Genomic DNA, 22,429 nt, shown 5'->3' on the forward strand with positions numbered 1-22,429 from the left:
TATGTGGAGTGCGGCTCTGTGGGTGGAGGTCGGTGCCGGAGGCTCCATTATTCTCTATGTGGAGTGTGGCTCTGCGGGTGGAGGTCGGTGCTGGAGGCTCCATTATTCTCTATGTGGAGTGCGGCTCTGCGGGTGGAGGTCGGTGCTGGAGGCCCCATTATTCTCTATGTGGAGTGGGGCTCTGCAGGTGGAGGTCGGTGCTGGAGGCTCCATTATTCTCTATGTGGAGTGCGGCTCTGCGGGTGGAGGTCGGTGCTGGAGGCCCAATTATTCTCTATGTAGAGTGTGGCTCTGCGGGTGGAGGTCGGTGCTGGAGGCTCCATTCTCTATGTGGAGTGCGGCTCTGCGGGTGGAGGTCGGTGCTGGAGGCTCCATTATTCTCTATGTGGAGTGGGGCTCTGCAGGTGGAGGTCGGTGCTGGAGGCTCCATTATTCTCTATGTGGAGTGCGGCTCTGCGGGTGGAGGTCGGTGCTGGAGGCCCCATTATTCTCTATGTGGAGTGCGGCTCTGCGGGTGGAGGTCGGTGCTGGAGGCTCCATTATTCTCTATGTAGAGTGTGGCTCTGCAGGTGGAGGTCGGTGCTGGAGGCTCCATTATTCTCTATGTAGAGTGTGGCTCTGCGGGTGGAGGTCGGTGCTGGAGGCCCCATTATCCTCTATGTAGAGTGTGGCTCTACGATTCGTGACCCCCGTCACGTGACGAGGGGGGCCCACAGAGTCTGAACTGCCCCGGGCCCTGGTTACCCTTAATCCACCCCTGATTGTCAGTTACGACAGAAAGAACTTGCTCTTTTTTAAGTTCATAGTCTTGCAGAACCTTTTCCACCAAGACCTGGAGAAACTCACTGGTGTGATAAGCTTTGGTGTCTTTTACTGCCAATGTCTTGGTAACTATTTCATTTTTGTCACAAACAAATCGGACATTGATGGCAAAATAGTTCACTCTGTGACGTGTGCAGGCATCCATTTTAAGAAACAGAAAGCGTCCCTTGAGAGTTTTTTTAAGTTCTTCCTTTTGTTTAACCCCTTCACCCCCAAGGGTGGTTTGCACGTTCATGACCGGGCCAATTTTTACAATTCTGACCACTGTACCTTTATGAGGTCATAACTCTGGAACGCTTCCATGGATCCCGGTGATTCTGACATTGTTTTCTCGTGACATATTGTACTTCATGTTAGTGGTAAAATTTCATTCAAATAACTTGCGTTTATTTGTGAAAAAAATGGAAATTTGGCAAAAATTTTGAAAATTTCGCAATTTTCCAACTTTGAATTTTAATGCCCTTAAATCACAGAGATACGGCACACAAAAAACTTGATAAGTAACATTTCCCACATGTTTACTTTACATCAGCACAATTTTGGAACCAAAATTTTTTTTTGTTAGGAAGTTATAAGGGTTAAAAGTTGACCAGCGATTTCTCATTTTTACAACACCATTTTATTTTTAGGACCACATCACATTTGAAGCCACTTTGAGGGGTCTATATGATAGAAAATACCCAAAAGTGACACCATTCTAAAAACTGAACCCCTTAAGGTGCTCAAAACCACATTCAAGAAGTTTATTAACCCATTAGGTGCGTCACAGGAATTTTTTTTAATATTTAAAAAGAAATGAACATCTAACTTTTTTTCACAAAAAAAATACTTCAGGTTCAATTTTTTTTATTTTACCAAGGGTAACAGGAGAAATTGGACTGCAAAAGTTATTGTGCAATTTGTCCTGAGTACGCTGATACCTGATTTGTGGGGGGGAACGACTGTTTCGGCGCATGGCAGAGCTCAGAATGGAAGGAGCACCGTTTGACTTTTTCAATGCAAAATTGGCTGGAATTCAGATCGGACGCCATGTCACGTTTGGAGAGTCCCTGATGTACCTAAACAGTGGAAACCCCCTACAAGTGACCCCATTTTGGAAACTAGACCCCCCAAGGAACTTATCTAGATATGTGGTGAGAACTTTGAACCCACAAGGGCTTTACAGAAGTTTATAACGTACAGCGGTACAATTAAAAAATCATATTTTTTCCACAAAAATTATCTTTTCACCCCAATTTTTATTTTTCCAAGGGTAACAGCACCCTAAAAGTTATTGTGCAATTTGTCCTGAGTACGCTGATACCCCACATGTGGGGGTAAACCACTATTTGGGCGCATGGCAGAGCTCGGAAGGGAAGCAGCGCCATTTGACGTTTTTGGCTGGAATTGAGATCGGACACCATGTCGCGATTGGAAAACCCCTGATGTACCTAAACAGTGGAAACCCCCCACAAATGACACCATTTTGGAAACTAGACCCCATAAGGAACTTATCTAGATGTGTGGTGAGAACTTTGAACCCCCAAGGGCTTCACAGAAGTTTATAACATAAAGCCGTACAATTAAAAAATCATATTTTTTCCACAAAAATGATCTTTTCACCCTCAATTCTTATTTTTCCAAGGGTAACAGCACCCTAAAAGTTATTTTGCAATTTGTCCTGAGTACGCTGATACCCCACATGTGGGGGTAAACCACTATTTGGGCGCATGGCAGAGCTCGGAAGGGAAGCAGCGCCATTTGACGTTTTTGGCTGGAATTGAGATCGGACACCATGTCGCGATTGGAAAACCCCTGATGTACCTAAACAGTGGAAACCCCCCACAAATGACACCATTTTGTAAACTAGACCCCCCAAGGAATTTATCTAGATGTGTGGTGAGCACTTTGAACCCCCCAGTGCTTCACAGAAGTTTATAACGCCCGGGCGTGAAAATAAAAAATTCGTATTTTTTCCACAAACATGATCTTTTAGTCACCATTTTTTTTTATTTTCCCAAGGGTAACAGGAGAAATTGAACCCCAAAAGTTGTTGTCCAATTTGTCCTGAGTACGCTGACACCCCATATGTGGGAGAAAACTACTGTATGGACACACGTCAGGGCTCGGAAGGGAAGTAGTGACGTTTTGGAATGCAGACATTGATGGAATGGTCTGCGGGTGTCATGTTGCCTTTGGAGAGCCCCTAATGTACCTAAACAGTGGAAACCCCCCACAAATGACCCCATTTTGGAAACTAGACCCCCTAAGGAACTTATCTAGATCTGTGGTGAGCACTTTGAACCCCCAAGGGCTTCACAGAAGTTTATAATGCCCGGGCATGAAAATAAAAAAATCGTATTTTTTCCACAAACATGATCAATTAGTCCCCAATTTTTCTCATTTTCCCAAGGGTAACAGGAGAAATTGGACCCCAAAAGTTGTTGTCCAATTTGTCATGAGTACGCTGACACCCCATATGTGGGAGAAAACTACTGTATGGACACACGTCGGGGCTCGGAAGGGAAGCAGTGACGTTTTGGAATGCAGACTTTGATGGAATGGTCTGCGGGTGTCATGTGCGTTTGGAGAGCCCCTGATGTACCTAAACTATTGAAACTCCCCACAAGTGACCCCATTTTGGACACTAGACCCCCTCACGGAACTTATCTAGATGTGTGGTGAGCACTTTGAACCCCCAAGTGCTTCACAGAAGTTTATAACGCTCGGACGTGAAAATAAAAAAATCATTTTTTTCCACAAAAATGATATTTTTGCCCCCAAATTTTTATTTTCCTAAGGGTAACAGGAGAAATTGGACCCCAAAAATTGTTTTGCAATTTGTCCTGAGTAGGCTGATACCCTACATGTGGGGGTAAAACACTGTTTGGGCGCATGGCAGAGCTTGGAAGGGAAGGAGCACCATATGACTTTTTCAACTCAGAATTGGCTGAAATTGAGATCAGACGCAATGTTGCATTTGGAGAGCCCCTGATGTGCCCAAACAGTGGAAACCCCCCAATTCTAACTCCAACCCGAACCCCAACACACCCCTAACCCTAATCTCAGCCCTAACCCTAGCCCTAACCCTGGCCCTAACCCTGGCCCTAACCCTGGCCCTAACCCTAGCCCTAATGGAAAAACGGAAATAAATACATTTTTTTTATTTTATTATTTTTCCCTAACTAAGGGGGTGATAACGGGGGGTTTGATTTACTATTTGTGGCGGTTTTTATGTTTGGCAGCTGTCGCACGCTAAAAGACGCTTTTTATTGTAAAAATAGTTTTTGCATCACCACATATTGAAGCTATAATTTTTCCGTATTTTGACCCACCGAGTCATGTGAGGTCTTATTTTTTGTGAGACGAGTTGACGTTTTTATCGGTACCATTTTCGGGCACGTGACATTTTTTGATCGCTTTTTATTCCGATTTTTGGGACGCAGAATGAACAAAAACCAGCGTTTCATGAATTTCTTTTGGGGGGGTGCGTTTACACCGTTCCGCGTGCGGTAAAATTGATAAAGCGGTTTTATTTTTTGGGTCAGTACGGTTACAGCGATACCTCATTTAGGTCGTTTTTTTATGTTTTGTCGGTTTTATGCAATGAAAACTATTTTATATAAAAAATAATTATTTTTGCATCGCTTTATTCTGCGAGCTATAACTTTTTTATTTTTTCGCTGATGATGCTGTGTGGCGGCTCGTTTTTTGCGGGACAAGATGACGTTTTCAGCGGTACCATGGATATTTATATGCGTCTTTTTGATCGCGCGTTATTACACTTTTTGTTTGGCGGTATGATAATAAATCATTATTTTCTGCTTCGTTTTTTATTTTTATTTTTTAAGGGGTTCGCTAAAGGGGTTAACTAATGGGACAGTTTTATAGGGCAGGTCGTGACGGACGCGGCGATACCTAATATGTGTACTTTTATTGTTTGTTTTTTTTATTATTTTCAAAAAATGAATTTATTGGGGAATATTTATTTTTTTTTTACTAATTTATTTGGCGATTTTTTTTAAATTTATTTTTACATTTTTTTTTAATTTTTTTTTTACTTTATTACATAGTCCCAGGTGGGACATCACTGTCCTGTGACAGATCGCTGATCTGTCACATCACAGATCACTGTGACAGATCAGCGATCTGTCACAGGCAGTGCCGAAGGCTTCCTCATGCCTGCGCTTTGCAGGCACTGAGGAAGCCAGCTTCCTCAGGTCCCCGAAGGCCCCCGTCGCCATCTTGGATTCGGGGGCCTGGAGGATAGGAGCCCCCCGCAGCAGCGCTGCACATTGCGCTGCCGTGGGGGGGCTCAGGGAAGCACGGAGGGAGCCCCCTCCCTGCCGATGCTTCCCTTTAACTCCCGGTACACCGCGATCATGTTTGATCGCGGTGTGCAAGGGGTTAACGTGTCGGGGGCGGTCCGTGACCGCCCCTGACACATTGTGCCGGGTGTCAGCTGTGATAATCAGCTGACACCCGGCCGCGATCAGCGGCGCTCACCACGTGGGCGCCGCTGATCGCGGTAGACGTACTATCCCGTCCACGGTCATACGGGCCCGGGTACCGTGGACGGGATAGTACGTCGGATGTCAGGAAGGGGTTAAAAGCTTCTTCGATTACTAATTTTCTAATACTCTCTCTCTCCAGAGAAACACCAAGCTTGCGGGCCATTTCCCCATTCAGACACATAAAAGCTGGTCGCGAAAATAATGAAATAGGCACACTATCCTTTACAACAAGCTCTATGATCTGTTTTTTAAATGTATCTACTGTCATTGTCACAGTAACTTTGTCACTGACAAAATATCTTGCAACTGATGGCTGCAAAGTTCTCTGCTCCTTTGTTTGGCTGGAAGAGCTGGGCACTGGTTCATTGGTTTGGATGCAGTCTTTCTCATCCACTGCTTTCAGTACTTCTGGATGAAAGCGCTGTAAATGTCTCTTTAGATTAGAGGCTCTGGTAGGAGCATTTTTATCTTTGCCTGAATATGCACTCATCTTGGCTTCACAGCATTTGTTTTCGTCTGGATCATTTGTCATACACTGTCAGACATAATGTTTTCTATCTTGAGTGATGGTGAAATGTTCAAATACAGCTGATTTAATGTGATGCTTCTTTGACATTCTCAGGTTTTTAATTCTGCATTCACAATCCAAATGACAATTGTTTTTCCTTAAAACAATTGTACAAAATTATTGCCAGGTCGTACAACTGATATAGTGGTCAGTAATACTGTTATTATTCCTCATGTACTCACAGTTAACTGATGCAAAGTTTGTTGAAAGGATAATACTTCTTACAGTCTTCCTCTTCTGAGTAGCAGGCAGCTGTGAGATGCTTGGAAGACGCACACCTAGTATGATCTAGTCTAGAGGAGGAGCTTTACTACTAAGAATTTGCAACACATTTTCACTTTCAGTTTCATACATTGTAAGTAGGGGGGTTGGGGCAGCATGAGGTTAACCAAGTATAAGATTAGATAAGGGCAGTGGAGAACAGTGACACACAAGAAGTAAGAAATGTCTCTATCTCCAGCAGAACTGCTTATCACTGTTGTTCATAGTTTGATAGAACATATATATTTGAGTAACATTTATAAAATTCATATGAAAGTTCAATTATGAAATATTAATACATTTTTTTTAAAGCTGGAGTCGGTACATTTCTACCGACTCCGACTCCAACCAAAACTAACTCCGACTCCACAGCCCTGCTTCAAACTATATTTTGTGTAAAACACCACAGTGTAAGGGCAAAGTCAGGCGACTGTATATGAGCATGTACAAATAGTGCAGCACAGATTCATTTCCACTAAAAGCCGAGATCCTTAGATCCGGAACAGAACAGACATTTCAAGGACATTTCATAACTTTCCCAAATTCTTATGGAAATATTTACAGCACAACCTGCATTGTCTGTCACAGAGTGACTTGACCCCAACGGGTGGTCGGTCAACGGATGGCGCAACTCATACACAACGGGATGGAAAAGGCGAAAGGAAGGCCCTAGCGATAGGGAATTAGGGATGGTCACCACCTGAGCTCAGCCTGAGCCTGTCCCTGCACTCCCGTAACACCCTATGCAGGTCCTTCCCCCTGCCACCGTCAGGAACCTAATCCCTAGTGTCACCTGTCTCTGCCCTAGCTAATGCACTGGCCGGCAAGGAGCACTAGCCTTTGCCACTGCAGATAGTACACACAAGGGAAAGTGGCAAACACCAAAAGGGACAAGGAGAAAAAACACCACACTTAGCTTATATGCACCGCTGCAAAGCTCCACACTGCAAATATCAACAGCAACAGGACTTTTAACACCAAAACGTGGCAGGCACCAGAGAGCTGCTTCTGTTAGGCTGGTCTCCAGAAAGGACCTGTATCACCAATAGTCAGCTGATGCATCAGGTTACCTTTTAAAGGATGGTGGGAGTGGTCCCTGCCCACATCAGCTGACCCAGCAGCACTGTAGTAACACCAGGTTGCCAGTGTGGAAAAAGTGACATTAACCCCTGATAGGCTGAAAGGAAAAAAGTTTTCACTTAGGCCTGTTTCACACTTCCGTTTCTGACCATCAGTCAAAATCCGCCAGTTTTTGAAAAAAACGGATCCGACATTTTTTTTGGCGGATCCGGTTTTTTCCCCATTGAGTTGCATTACCGGCGGATCTTGACGGATGGCCATCCGTTGGATTTGTTTTTTTGTGGATCTGCCAAATTTTTTGCATCCGCCGACATGCCTGGACGGACCCTGCAATGTTTTTTTTGCTGCAGGATCCGCATTTTACAGTGCGCATGCCCGGAGAAAGGAAGTCAGCCGGAAATTTAACCCTGAAATCCTTTCTGGCGGACGAAAAAAATTCTCTCTCTCTCCTCTCTCTCTCTCTCTCCTTTAAAATTCTTCATTCGGTGGATCCGTCAAACGGTCCGGTGGCATCCGTTCACATCAGTTAGCACCGGATCCGCTTTCCGCCATTTTGGCGGATTTTAACTGACCCAATAAAACGGATGTGTGAAACAGGCCTTAGTGGCGCCAGTACTGCCACAAATCCAAAAATGGACCGTGACATTGTCCTAATGTACCCAATAATATATTTTAGGAATCGGCCCATCTTTTACCGACTCCTGCAAAAAGGACACCTACTCTGACTCCACAGCCCTGCCATTAACGTTCTCATTTTTCAGGATCTGTGGCTGTGGGATACCTATTATTTTTTGCCAACTGAGCCGACAGTATTTATTGACACCGTTTTAGGGTACATACGATGCTTTGATCGCCTCTTATTGCATTTTATCGCAGTGTTGCGGCGGCCAAAAGAAAAAAAAACATTCTGGTGGGGTTTTTTGTTATTTTTTTTCTTCTTATGCCGTTTACCGAACTTTGTTTTATAGTTTCATAGATCAGACTTTTACGAATGCAGCAATACCAAATATGTGTTTTGGCTTTTTTCAAAATTTTTTATTTTTAATGAGGCAAAAAGGGGGTGATTTGAACTTGTTTTTTTTTTTTTTATATATATATTTTTAAAAATCTGCCCTGCTATGTCTAGCAGACATTACAATCTCCTACGGCCGGCATTCACAGGAGGATTATGATGACCGGCACTGGGGTCATCAGCAGACCCCTAGATGTCATGATAACTCATCGGCGATCTAGTGACGGGCACGCCGATAGGCAAAATGAATGACTCGCTTGTGTCCGTCGCATGTTAAATTCTGCTGTCAGTGATTAACAGCGGGATTTAACTGGTTATCCGCTGCGGGAGAAGCAGCTCTCCTCCCGCGACTCTTAAAGGCCCATGCGTAGGGAACATGCGGACTCAAGTGTGCAAACTCACATCAAAGACAATGACATGACATTTGACGTAAATGTACATCAAAGACCGTGAAGGGATTAAAGGATGATGTGCTGGTATACTGAAGTATTATAAATAATCTAGTTAATAATCTCCTCGACCTTACCCCCGCTGTACTAAAGAACGCCAATGACTGTCTGTCCGCAGTCTCCAACATCATTTCCGCTCTCTATTTGAACTGAACTTCTTCTGCTCCCACCGTCTACTAACCTCCCTAAATCTGAAATTTCCCTCTTCGTGGGTGGCACCACAATAACACCCCGGCAGCAGGTGTGCTGTGTGGGTGTTATGTTTGACACCAATCTCTCCTTCACATCCCATATACAAGGTCTTGCCCGCTCTTGCCGCTTACACCTAAAGAACATCTCTAGAATCTGCCCGTTTCTCACCATGGAAACAACAAAAACCCTCACTGTAGCATTGATCCACTCCCGCCTGGATTACTGCAACGCTCTATTATTTGGCCTCCCCGTTACTTGACTATCTCCTCTCCAGTCCATACTTAATTTAGCGGCCAGGATCGTCCATCTGGCTAATCGGTACTCGGACACATCCGCTCTTCGCCAGTCCTTACATTGGCTGCCCATTATTCTTTATAGGATCCAATTCAAAGTACTTGTTCTCACCCACAAAGCTCTCCACAGTGTAGCACCCCCCTACATCTCCTCCCTCATTTCTGTCTATCTGCCTAAAGGGGGCTTTACACATAGCGATATCGCTAGCAATATCGCTAAAGCGTCACAGATTTATTTTGTGACGCAGCAGCGATATTGCTAGCGATATCGCTATGTGTGATACTTACCTCCGACCGGCTCCCCCGCTGGTTATCGGTGATCGCGCGAGATCGGCCTTGTCCATTTCTCGTCGTCGGCTTCCTGCTGGCGCTGATGAGCGAGCCATGGACGCAGGAGGAAGACGGACACCCTTGCCGCGTCTGAAAGGTAAGTACGACTGCCGACCGCTGCTGCATCGCTAGTGAGATCTGCCTGTTTGGCAGCTCACTAGCGACCATTTAGCGATGCACCAGCGATCCTGACCGGGTCGTATCGTGGTTGGGATCGCTGGTGCATCGTTAAATGTAAAGGGGCCTTAACCGATTGCTGCGCTCTGTAAACGACTTTCGACTAACCTCTACACTATTCCGTACCTCCCACTCCCGACTTTCGACTAACCTCTACACTATTCCATACCTCCCGACTCCAAGACTTCTCCCGCGCTGTGCCAATCCTCTGGAATGCTCTACCTCAAGAAATTAGGACTATCCACAATTTGCATAATTTCAGGCGCTCCCTCAAAACACATTTGTTCAGAGTGGCCTATCACATTCACTAATCACAGTCATTCTATGTGTAAGTGTGCATGTGTAGCCCATTCACTATCTCCATCTATCCCTCACTCCTTCAAGATGGCTGGACCATCATTGTAAATACACCCCTGTACCTTGTATCTCTCCCACCTCATTGTAGATTGTAGCTCTCACAAGCAGGGTCATCTTATTTTGCTTTAATTATTGTGTTGTTAACGTTGTTACTTATGACATGTTTGCAACCGTTAAACTGTAAAGCGCTGCGGAATATGTTGGCGCTATATAAAGATTATTATTATTATTAGATCTGATGATCCAGTAATTACATGCCATACATTTGCATTGCTTCCTGTGCTGGCATTCAGTGGGTGCAGCACGATGCCCAGCAGTAGGTTGGCATGTGAATTTAACATCTCCACTTCAATGTGGTAGCTGGCAACAGAGAAAATTTTGATACCAGCCATTTAGTCAGTATGTTGTAATAACCAATACTAATCACAGAATCTAAAAAAAAAAAATGGAGTATGCCACTAGTTAACTCAACATCATCATCATTACCAACCTTCAGGACGTTTGCCAGTGGAATCCAGAGTCGGTCAGGTCTTCCCCTGCCACTGGCTTATAGAATGGAGATGTGACTCGGGACATAGACAGGGGTTGTCTTATAGTTTCAGCATCATCTATGGCTCTTTATTTGACCGGCATGGTGCGACGTCACATATGCTTCACGGCACAGTGAAGATGTTACATCAGGCTGTCCTATCAAAAGAGGTGCTGCTGATTCCACCAGGTGAGAGGCAGTTCTCAGACTATCTGTCCAGCTTCCACAAATTACTCACGTATCTGACAGACTAAGTCCTGCAAATTTATTCACACGACCACTAATTAGTCCCAACATTGAAAGTTATAGGGGTGTTCTGAAGTTACAAAATTATCCCCTATCCATAGGATAGATGATAACTTTCTGATGGCTGTGACCACGAGTGATCCCAAAGATCAGTCAGCAATCTCCAACGCTCCCACGGACCCTCAGCTATCAGAACATTATCCCTTCTTCCCCTCTCTTGTAGAGAGTGGAAAATTTTTTAAACTTGAAAAAACTCCTTTAACACCTACCTGGAGAATAGGTGACAACTTTGTGATTGGGGGGAGTCTGAAAGCTCTTATCTCTTGGTGAATGAAGGAAGAAGGTCCATGTGCAGCCACCGCTCCATTCCAAGTGGTATTTCCGGGCCCGTTCTTGGGATGAGTGAGGGTCTCTGCAATCAGGCCCTACCAGTCAGAAATATATTTCTTATGCGGTGTATAAGTGATAACTTTTAGTATTCACTTCTTGTGAGGGGTCCATGATCCGTTGTCTTTTTGCTACTCTTTTTAGTAAACTTCTAGCTTTGTCGTTTCATCCAGGCGTGAAGCGTCCTGATAACTGTTATCCTTGTAAAGACAAAAGGTTAATTGACTGGACGAGCTCCAGCCGTCACTGGCGGACATGAATGGAGTGTGACCACAGCGATCTTCTATAGTGCACTGCCTGCGGCGGTGTTATCTACATCCTCATAAATTACACGGGAGCGACTCTGTGCTGGGTCCTGAAGAAATGATGCTTTTCCATAAAAATGGTGTGATTGTAAATAACAAAGGCCCCCGGGGAACATGGATTATTAAAGCATCGCCCGTCCAGCAGCGCGCCCCTGTAGCTTGCTGTGAATATTTCATCCGAGGTCTCCTCCGCTCCATTCCCTGTTGCATTTCTGTTGGACGAAAGCAAAATTCTAATCCCCTCTAAATATTTGTTAGTTTTATTGCAGGTATTGCGTGCACTGATGTTTATTAGTACATAGCCCTTTTTTATAGTGTGGTTCCGTATACCACAGCCCTTTATTAATATGTGTTTCCTATAGGAAATTGTCCAGCAGCTGATCGAGAACAGTACGACGTTTCGTGACAAGACAGAATTTGCACAAGAAAAGTATATAAAGAAAAAAAAGAAAAAGTAAGTTATTTGTCCATTTACATCTGTGATGGCAGAAAGCTAGGAAAAGAGGAACCTGGTATAAAGACCACCCCGTACGTCCAGTTTATGGCTTTTTTTTAGCCCCCGTTTATCTGCTGCTTAGCCAGGCCTTTCCTCTTCGGCAGCAGTATTCGGCTCTCGTCACCTCTTCAGTTACTTGTGGGTACAGGCGTCACAGATCACTGCATGCTGCCGGCCATAATGGGGACAAAACAGCGCCAAGACTCTAGGCGTGTCGAAGCACAGATCTCGTGGGACCAAATGTAGAAAATCGATGAAAAAAAATCCAGCTTTATAAAAATTGCAAACTTTATTAGGACAGAAAATTAAAACCTTTCCACATCATGATTTGTCAAAGGCAACACGTTTCGAACAGCACTTTAATAAAGGACGCAGCTTGCGTTTGAAACGCATTGCTTTTGACAATCAAGATATGGACATTTTACGTCTAAGTAAAGTTTTCAATTTTTATGAAGCTGGATTTTTCTTCATCAATTTTCTTGCCAACTTATACCACCCCCAGCACCCATAGACTTCCATGTATAAAAACATATGTATCATTTTATTATTATTTAGTATGTATTATTGTAAAAAAAAAAAAAAAAAAAAAAATGGGGAGAAAACTGCATACGGAGTTATACCACCCTTTCTTTTTTTTTTTCCTCACGGTCAGTCCTATGGCTATGCTCCCTTGGCACACAATAGTTGGGCTGACGTCTGTGTTTGCCGGGTCATAGTTGTCCTTCCTTGGGAGGGTCTTGTCTCTTCAGTATGTGGTGCATGCTGTTATCAGTAATGGCTTAATGCCAGTTTTCTCTCCTCCATCCGGCTGACTTGTAGCCTATTACACCCTGCGATTCTCTGCTTGCTCTGCGGTGTGTTACTATTGATCGCTGCCAGACAGATGATAGACGTCTATTAATCTAGTGCAGCTAGCATCCATCTGCTCTCTGACCCTGGTGATTATTCCTCTGGTTCCCCGCACCCCTGATGTGCCGCGTGCGCTACACTATTATCGCCGTTCGGTCCAGCAGCGGTGTTAGCAGAGCGCTGACCTGTGACTCCATTGCTGAACCCATTATTACTCGAGCCGCACTGATGTCTGCCGAATTAAACAAAGATTTAAAGAGTAACCCTCAGTTATACTTTTCCTATAAATCAACATTAAACGTGAAAATAAGAAGCTTTATAATATATCTTTCTCTTTCGCCTCATTGGGGGACACAGAGACCATGGGTGTATGCTGCTGCCACTAGGAGGCTGACACTGCACAAAAAAAGGTTAGCTCCTCCTCCGCAGTGTACACCCCACCGACCGGCAGGAAATTCCTCAGTTTAGCTTAGTGTCAGTAGGAGGTGGACACGGGTCTTTCATTGGACCCATATCTACCTCGATGTGCGTCGTTCCTTTTTAGGTTTCCGGAGGGATACAGTGTGAACAGTCACAACTGTACTCCCACAAGAGGCTATGAGTACGACGTGTACTGTCACCCCGTATCCTCATAGTTCTCCGGGCGGACCACAGGCTCAGCACAAGTGACGGCCAGCGAAAACGGATGGTCCTTGCCCCCCACCCACTCGCCCATCAGAGCCTGTCGGTTGGACGAGGCGCGAATACGTAAAAGATGAACAGACAGCGTGGGATGAAGAAGGTACCTTTATTGGAGCACCTGAGCAAGAAACTGCAAAATGCCTGGGAGCGGCACCAAGGTAGCGCCGCAGATTCTCAGCTGCTCGTGCCTCCCGACGGTCGCCGCATTCCTTTTAGGCCCCGGCTGCGGTGCGGGTCTTCTTCACCCCACCGCCGGTATTCTTGCGCGGGTTGCGTCTGGGAGCAGGGTTCTGGCGGCGTCTTCTTTAGGGGCAGACGCGGCTGCGCCGCAGATCTTCCGCGCCGCCCCGTGCTGACAGACGGCAGCCGTCACAAATTTAGTCCCCAGCTTCAGTTTGGGCCTTTGCGCCCTTCGCGACCACGCCCCCCGTTCATTCTCATAGGCCGGCTGCGCTCCCGCCCGTTCCTAAGCCCTCCCACCGCCCTTCTAGTCTTGTGGCTGTGAAAGGGGGAGAGCGGTTTTCCTTCTGGTGCAGGCGGCTAGCTCCGCCCTTCTTACCCCTGAAACTGCGCTTTTCTTCCTCACATCAGGCTGCCGCCTTCTTTGCAGCCTTATAGCCGGAGACAAAGCGGATGCCAGCGCTCCCTGCTGGACCCCTGCCATTTACAAGAGCCTAATACGTCTCTGTTGGGGACACCGGACCGTGAGAAGTTCTGCAACTGCAGACTGACACCCTACTCTGCCTTTCTGTCCCCCAACCTTCCGGCACTTCTGCAGGTTTCTTCTTTTCTTCTTTTCTTCCTTCTCCATGTCTAATTCTAAGTCTGAATGTGGCCGTCCGCCGGCCCCCACGGGCACCCTAGTCCAGTTCTTCGCATGCTCCTCTTGCAATCGCAAACTTCCCTCAGGACAGCCTACTCCCCTCTGCCTGGACTGCAGCAATCCCATTCAGCATGATGCCGTCCAGGAGCCATCTACTGCGCCACGTGAAATCGAACCCCCCATTCCTGGCTGGGCCTCGTCTTTCACAATCTGTGGCAGACCTCACCAGGGTGTCTCAGTCCCTAGTGGCCGTCCTTGATAAGTTGCCCCTGGACACTTCTGCAGGGTCCAGCAGGTCGCAAGACGTTCCATCTGAGCCAGCTAGCAGAAGCCGCAAAAGGCCCAGGCAGGATCTCCGGTCGGAATCCTCTCCTGGCCCCTCATCTCCACCTAGTCCTTCCCACCAGTCGCCCTCCCGTGCCTCCTCACCCGAGTCAGGTGAAGCATTCTCGGATATGTCTTCTGAAGGGATTTTAGAGCTGGATTCTGACCAGGACGCGGACATGAAGGTTACGGTACAGAACCTCATTCGGGCGATTAACCACACCTTCGAAATATCTGACTCCCCTGCGAAATCCTCAGATCAGGAGGTTTCGTTCAGACGGGCAGAAATACCTTCCAGGGTATTCGCTTTCCACTCTGAGTTTGGCAAGATTCTTGCCAGGGAAAGAGAAAATCCGACCAGGCGATTTCAAAGAGGGAAGCGCCTCGGCGTGCTGTATCCGTTTGCTAAAGAGCTCACTGACAACTGGTCTGCTTCCCCCTCGGTGGACGCACCCGTGTCCAGACCTCTCCAACACGCCATTCTGTCGCGGTGGAACAGGTCTGTTCTTTCCCTGGATCGCCCTTTTCGTCTTTCATCACCTCTTTCGTCACCTCTCATCTCCTTGGGACGGTCATTCCTTCCCATTCACTGGCAGATTGTAACAACGGATGTCAGCCTCCTCGGCTGAGGGGGCAGTGTTCCGCAATCACACTGTTCAGGGTCAGTGGTCGACTCAGGAGTCAGCTCTGCCGATCAACGTCCTCGAGATACGAGCGATTTATCTGTCTCTTGTTCACTGGGAGAGACTTCTCAGGGGCCTGCCTATCCGGATTCGGACAGACAATGCCACAGCGGTGGCATATGTCAACCGCCGGGGGGGACACGAAGTGTCTCAGCCCTGGCAGAAGTGTCCAAGATTCTTCATTGGGCAGAGGTTTCAGTCCCGGCAATATCCGCGGTGCACATTCCTGGCGTGGACAACTGGGCCGCCGATTTTCTCAGCCGCGATGGTCTCGCGGCGGGAGAGTGGTCCCTACATCCAGAGGTATTTCTTCAGCTTTGCCGTCGTTGGGGAACCCCGGACGTAGATCTGCTAGCTTCTCGCCTCAACAGAAAGGTCCCACAGTTTGTATCCAGGGCTCGAGATCCTCTTGCAGTGGGCGCCGACGCTCTGGCCATTCCTTGGTCGCAGTTCAAGCTCCCCTACCTGTTCCCTCCCCTGCCTCTTCTTCCCAGGCTGTTGAAGAAAATCAAGGCGGAAAGAATTCCAGTCATCCTCATCGCCCCGAATTGGCCCAGAAGGTCTTGGTTCGCGGACATCGTCAACCTTCTCGCGGAAGCCCCCTGGAAGCTTCCAGACAGGGCAGATCTGCTGTCTCAAGGTCCGATTTGCCACCCCAATTCTCGGCCGCTCAATTTAACAACGTGGCTGTTGAGACCGAGGTTTTGAAACGATCAGGCTTTTCGGATCAAGTTATTCATACCATGATCCGGGCCAGAAAGCCATCGTCTTCCAAAATTTATTACCGTACTTGGAAGGCCTATTTCACTTGGTGCGAGGCCAACGACATTCCGCCCATGCGTTTTTCGCTCCCTTCTGTCCTGGCGTTTCTTCAGGCAGGGCTTCATGCAGGCCTTGCCCTCAGCTCTTTAAAAGGTCAGGTTTCGGCGCTGTCCATTTTATTTCAGAAGACGTTGGCCTCCCGTCCTCAGTTAAAAACCTTCCTACAGGGAGTGGCTCATACGGTTCCTCCGTACCTAGTGCCCGTAGATCCTTGGGATCTTAATCTGGTTCTCGAGGTTCTGCAAGGTCCTCCCTTTGAACCTCTCAGGGAAGTTTCCCTATCTCTCCTTTCATGGAAAGTAGCCTTACTAGTAGCCATCACCTACATCCGGCGCGTGTCGGAATTGGCGGCCCTCTCTTGCCGCTCTCCTTTCTTGGTAATCCACCAGGACAAGGTAGTTCTGCGGCCTCCGCCCTCTTTCCTTCCTAAAGTGGTGTCCACTTTCCACCTCAATGAGGATATTGTTCTCCCGTCCTTTTGTCCGGGTCCAACTCACCCTCGGGAGCGCTCCTTGAACAAGCTGGACTTGGTCAGGGCGATGAAGGTCTACCTGGCTAGGACGACTCCTTTGCGGAAGACAGACTCTCTCTTCATCATTCCAGATGGGGCGCGGAAAGGTCAGCTGGCCTCCAAAGCTACCATTGCTCGCTGGATCAGATCGGCAATTTTGGAGGCCTACCGGGTCAAACATCGTTTGGCCCCTCCGGGAATTAGAGCTTGATAGGTTGCCCCTGGACACTTCTGCAGGGTCCAGCAGGTCGCAAGACATTCCATCTGAGCCAGCCAGCAGAAGCCGCAAAAGACCCAGGCAGGATCTCCGGCCGGAATCCTCTCCTGGCCTCACATCCCCACATAGTCCTTCCCAGCAGTCGCCCTCCCGTGCCTCCTCACCCGAGTCAGGTGAAGCGTTTTTAGAGCTGGATTCGGACCAGGACGCCGACATGAAGGTTACAGTACAAAACCTCATTGCTGCGATTCACCACACCTTCGAAATCTCAGACTCCCCTGCAAAATCCTCAGATCAGGAGGTTTCGTTCAGACGGGCAGAAACACCTTCCAGGGTCTTCGCCTCCCACTCTTGAGTTTGGCAAGACTCTTACCAGGAAAAGAGAAATTCCGACCAGGCGCTTTCAAAGAGGGAAGCGCCTCGGCGTGCTGTATCCGTTTGCCAAAGAGCTCACCGATAACTGGTCTGCTTCCCCCTCGGTAGACGCACCCGTGTCCAGACTTTCTAACAACACGGTCCTCCCGATTTCAGGTGTGACTTCGTTACAAGATTCTAATGATAGAATTATAGAATCTTTAGCAAAGTCAGCATTTGAAGTGGCTGCAGCGGTGCTAAGCCCAGCCTTCACTTCACTTGGGTAGCGAAGGCCATAGCCACTTGGGCAGAGGATCTCCGCAAGGGCATCCTAGATAAGGCCCAGCCAGGGCATTTGGCTGATCAGGCCAACCAGATCTCCCATGCAGGGGATTATCTACTCTCTGCCTCCTTGGATGCCACGTCCTGCGCAGTTCAGGCGTCAAGCAACATGGTGGCAGTCCGATGTACAATTTGGCTCAAACCTTGGCAGGCGGATTTCTCTTCAAGAAAGTCCCTTTCCAATCTGCCTTTTCAGGGAGCGCGGCTCTTCGGATCCCAGCTGGACCAGATTATTAAGGACGCCACTGGGGGCACGAGTTCCCTCCTCCCTCAGTCCAAGCCTCGCAGACCTCCGCTAAGACGTCAGTCTCGGCCCTTTCGGTCTTTCCGCCGCTTCAATACGGCAGAGAACTTCTCTAACCAACAGAGACCGCAGGCATGCCAGGATAGGAAGAAGGTGCCTTTCAGACCCACTCCTTCCTGGCGATCTCACTCCTCCCAGGTCCAGATCTGGACGGTCCACATCAGCATGTCTATCAACGGACCCCCGGGGGTCCTTCCCAATTAGGAGGTCGACTCCTTTTCTTCAGAGACGTCTGGCTTGCCTCAGTAGAGGACACTTGGGTCAGGGAAGTTGTATCATCAGGATACAAGATAGACTTAGTTTCTTGTCCCCGGGATCGTTTTTTCGAGTCCCGACCTCCAAAGGATCCTGCCTTAGTTCTGGGGTTCTTTGCGTCCATCGCTTTTCTCCTCAATTCCGGAGTGATTGTGCCTGTTCCCGAATCAGAACGTTTCACAGGATTTTATTCAAACATGTTTGTGGTACCGAAAGAAGGCGGGACAGTTCGCCCATCAGTCTCGCCTCAAGTTACTCAACTAGAGAGTCCGACTGCGTCACTTCCGAATGGAGTCTCTTCGGTCGGTAATCGCTTCCATGGAGATGCAGGAGTTCATGTGTTCAATAGACATTCAAGATGCCTATCTACATCTTCCCATATTCTCCGGGCATCAGAAGTTCCTGCGTTGTGCGATTCGCCAGGAACATTACCAGTTCGTTGCACTGCCGTTCGGTCTCGCCACCGCACCCAGAGTATTTACAAAGATCATGGCGGCGTTGATGGCCTTGTTGAGAATCAGAGGTCTCCTTCTCTTTCCGTACCTCGACGACATTCTGATCAAAGCTCCATCCTTTCATCAAGCTCGCCAAAGTCTTACCATCGTCCTCGACACCCTGTCCAATTTCGGGTGGCTCGTCTACAGGAAGAAGCCCTGTCTTGTCCCGACACAACGTCTTGTGTTTCTGGGTCTATTGTTCGACACTCGGCGATCGAGGGTTTTTCTCCCACAAGAAAAAATTGGCTCTCTGCAGCGGGATGTACGATTGTTGCAGATCATACGACTTCCATCTCTCCGAACAACCATGAAAGTCCTGGGAAAGATGGTGGTGGCAATAAAGGCGGTTCCCTTCGCCCAATTTCACTCCAGACCTCTCCAACACGCCATCCTGTCTCGGGGGAACAGGTCTGTCCTTTCCCTGGATCACCCATTTCGACTTTCATACCGGGTCAAGCGGTCACTCAACTGGTGGTTGACGTCACCTCTCATCCTCTTGGGTCGGTCTTTTCTTCCCATTCACTGGCAGATTGTAACAACGGATGCCAGCCTCCTCGGCTGGGGTGCAGTGTTCCGCAATCACACTGTTCAGGGTCGATGGTCGACTCAGGAATCAGCTCTGTCGATCAACGTCCTAGAGATACGAGCGATCCATCTGGCTCCCGTCCACTGGGAGAGGCTCCTCAGGGGCCTGCCTGTCCGGATTCAGACAGACAATGCCACAGCGGTGGCATATGTCAACCGCCAAGGAGGGACACGAAGTGTCTCAGCCCTGGCAGAAGTGTCCAAGATTATTCATTGGGCAGAGATTTCCGTTCCGACAATTTCCGCGGTACACATTCCCAGTGTAGACAACTGGGCCGCCGATTTTCTCAGCCGCGAGGGTCTCACGGCGGGAGATTGGTCCCTACATCCGGAGGTGTTTCATCTGCTTTGCCGTCGATGGGGAACCCCGGATGTAGACCTGCTGGCGTCTCGCCTCAACAGGAAAGTCCCACAGTTTGGTTCCAGGTCTCGAGACCCTCTGGCAGTGGGCGCCGACGCTCTGGCCGTTCCTTGGTCACAGTTTGAACTCCCTATCTGTTCCCTCCCCTGCCTCTTCTTCCCAAGCTGTTGAAGAGCAAAGCAGAAGGAATTCCAGTCATTTTCATCGCAGAATTGGCCCAGAAGGTCTTGGTTCGCGGACATTGTCAACCTTCTCGCGGATGCCCCCTGGAAGCTTCCAGACAGGGCAGATCTGCTGTCTCAAGGCACGATTTGCCACCCCAATCCTCGGCCGCTCACTTTAATGGCGTGGCTGTTGAGACCAAGGTTTTGAAACGGGCAGGATTCTCCGATCAAGTAATTCATACCATGATCCGAGCCAGAAAGCCATCATCTTCCAAAGTTTATTACTATACTTGGAAGACCTATTTCACTTGGTGTAAGGCCAATGTCATCGCGCCCATGTGTTTTTCGCTCCCTTCTGTTCTGGCGTTTCTTCAGGCAGGGCTGGATGCTGGGCTTGCCCTCAGTTCTTTGAAGGGTCAAGTTTCGGCGCTGTTCATTTTATTTCAGAAGACGGCCTCCCGCCCTCAGGTCAAAATCTTTCTTCAGGGCATGGCTCACACGGCTCCTCCGTACCGAGCGCCCGTGGATCCATGGGATCTTAATCTGGTTCTTGAGGTTCTGCAAGGTCCTCCTTTTGAACCTCTCAGGGATGTTTCCCTTTCTCTCCTTTCTTGGAAGGTAGCTTTTCTGGTGGCCATCACTTCCATCCGGCGCCTGTCGAAATTGGCGGCTTTCTTGCCGCTCTCCTTATTTGGTACTTCACCAGGATGAGGTACTTCTGCGGCTTCCGCCCTCTTTCCTTCCGAAGGTGGTGTCCTCTTTTCACCTCAATGAGGATATTGTTCTGCCGTCCTTCTGTCCGAGTCCAACTCATCCTCGGGAGCGGTCCTTGAACAAGCTGGATCTGGTCAGGGCGATGAAAGTCTATCTAGCTAGGATGACTTCCTTGTGAAAGACAGTCTTTTCATCATTCCAGATGGGTCGCGGAAAGGTCACCCAGCTTCAAAGGCCACTATTGCTTCCTGGATCAGATCGGCAATTTTGGAGGCCTACCGGGTTAAGCATTGAGTGGCTCCTCCAGGGATCACAGCGCACTCTATCCGGGCAGTGGGTGCCTCCTAGGCGGTACGCCATAGAGCTGCAGCTTTGCAAAGCTGCAACCTTGTTTTCGGTTCACATGTTTGTGAAATTCTACTAAGTCCACACCTACGCTTCGGCGGATGCCAGCCTAGGTAGAAGGATTCTGCAGGCTGCGGTGGTGAGTCCACTGGCCTGATGGAAGTTTGTTTTCCCACCCCAGGGACTGCTTTGGGACGTCCCATGGTCTCTGTGTCCCCCAATAAGGCGACCGAGAAAACAGGATTTTTGGGTTGCTTACCGTAAAATCTGTTTCTCGTAGCCTTCATTGGGGGACACAGCACCCTCCCATGTTCTACAACTCCTGTTCTTGCTTTGGTTGATTGGTTACAGTTGAGTTTTGTTCTGTTTTCAATCTATTCTGTTACTTCTCCTACTGCTTTCTCACTAACTGAGGAATTCCCTGCCGGTCGGTGGGGTGTACACTGCGGAGGAGGAGCTAACTTTTTTGTGCATAGTGTCAGCCTCCTAGTGGCAGCAGCATACACCCATGGTCTCTGTGTCCCCCAATGAAGGCTACGAGAAACAGATTTTACGGTAAGCAACCCAAAAATCCTGTTTTTTCAGGGCTACATGTTTCCTCCTGGGCTGATCTTTCACTCGTTTCATGGGTAAAATCAGTCTTTGGTGAATACACAGGATCTCATCACTCAGATCGCAGATGACAGTTGGTACTTTGAAAATTGTTTGGACATTCTGCTGCAAGTTCTCCTTGTCACGACAGTTGCAAATTTACATAGAACATTATGAGCACTAACTGCCTTCTATCTCTAGAAGTTTGAGGATGAATGATTAATCCAGGAGGAGAAGAAAATTGATTTCTCTGCTCAGGTAGTAATATATCTTAACAATCTGTTTTCTTTTCCTCCTGGACTGACGATTAATTCTCATATTCTCAATTCATAGGTAAAATCTAAAATCTTTCTTGAGTGAATACAGGTTTTTGCATTATTGAGACAGATGCCAGATAGTGAAGACAGATATTGAGAACGAAAGCTCCGTCCAGGAGATAAAAGAAGCAGGTTTCTCTGATCAGATATGTTACAAAGTTGCCTTTTTTCATGTGTCTTTTTGATTTATAAAATATAAATTAAAATGACTGTGCCTCTTTTAATTAAGGAGCAGTTTTATATACAAAGCTTCTTTACTATACACTATTTTCACTCTTCACATTGTTCCAAGAAGCTTGTCATAGGTTGGATGTTATAATAATCTGTGTTGGCCAAACCAGTGACTGTGATCACCCTGTAGTCCATTTCAATATCATTCATTGTGCCCCACAGTGAATTAAAGGCAATCTGTCAGCAGCTTTTAGTTATGTAATATGAGAGCAGCATATTGTAGGAGCACAGACCTTGATTCCAGTGATGTGTCACTTACGGCCTGTGCACAAGTTGCAGATTCAGCGCTTTTTTTTTTCTTGCGCAGATTTGTCACAAAATCTGAAGGGTTTCCTAAGGCCAGGAAATCGAACGAGAATCATACACACACTGCTTAAATTTCTGCACCAAACACTTAATGTGTGCGCATATTCATATTTTACTGGGTGCAGCAGTCATGACAGAATCACAGATTTCTATGTT

The 22,429-nt window shown here is 47.6% G+C and overlaps 1 protein-coding gene across 1 annotated transcript in view; it reads left to right on the top strand.

The window, feature by feature from the left end:
• TRMT6 (tRNA methyltransferase 6 non-catalytic subunit) overlaps positions 1-22,429 on the top strand; it is a 103,188-nt gene that overhangs the window by 39,878 nt on the left and 40,881 nt on the right. The window contains exon 4 of the mRNA XM_073553878.1: positions 11,864-11,955. Coding sequence (XP_073409979.1) covers positions 11,864-11,955 — 92 coding nt within the window. The remainder of the gene's footprint in view (positions 1-11,863; positions 11,956-22,429) is intronic.

Source organism: Dendrobates tinctorius, unplaced genomic scaffold (genome assembly GCF_039654945.1).
Source record: "Dendrobates tinctorius isolate UK_male_01 unplaced genomic scaffold, ASM3965494v1 ptg000203l, whole genome shotgun sequence".
In the NCBI taxonomy this organism is placed as follows: Eukaryota; Metazoa; Chordata; class Amphibia; order Anura; family Dendrobatidae; genus Dendrobates; species Dendrobates tinctorius.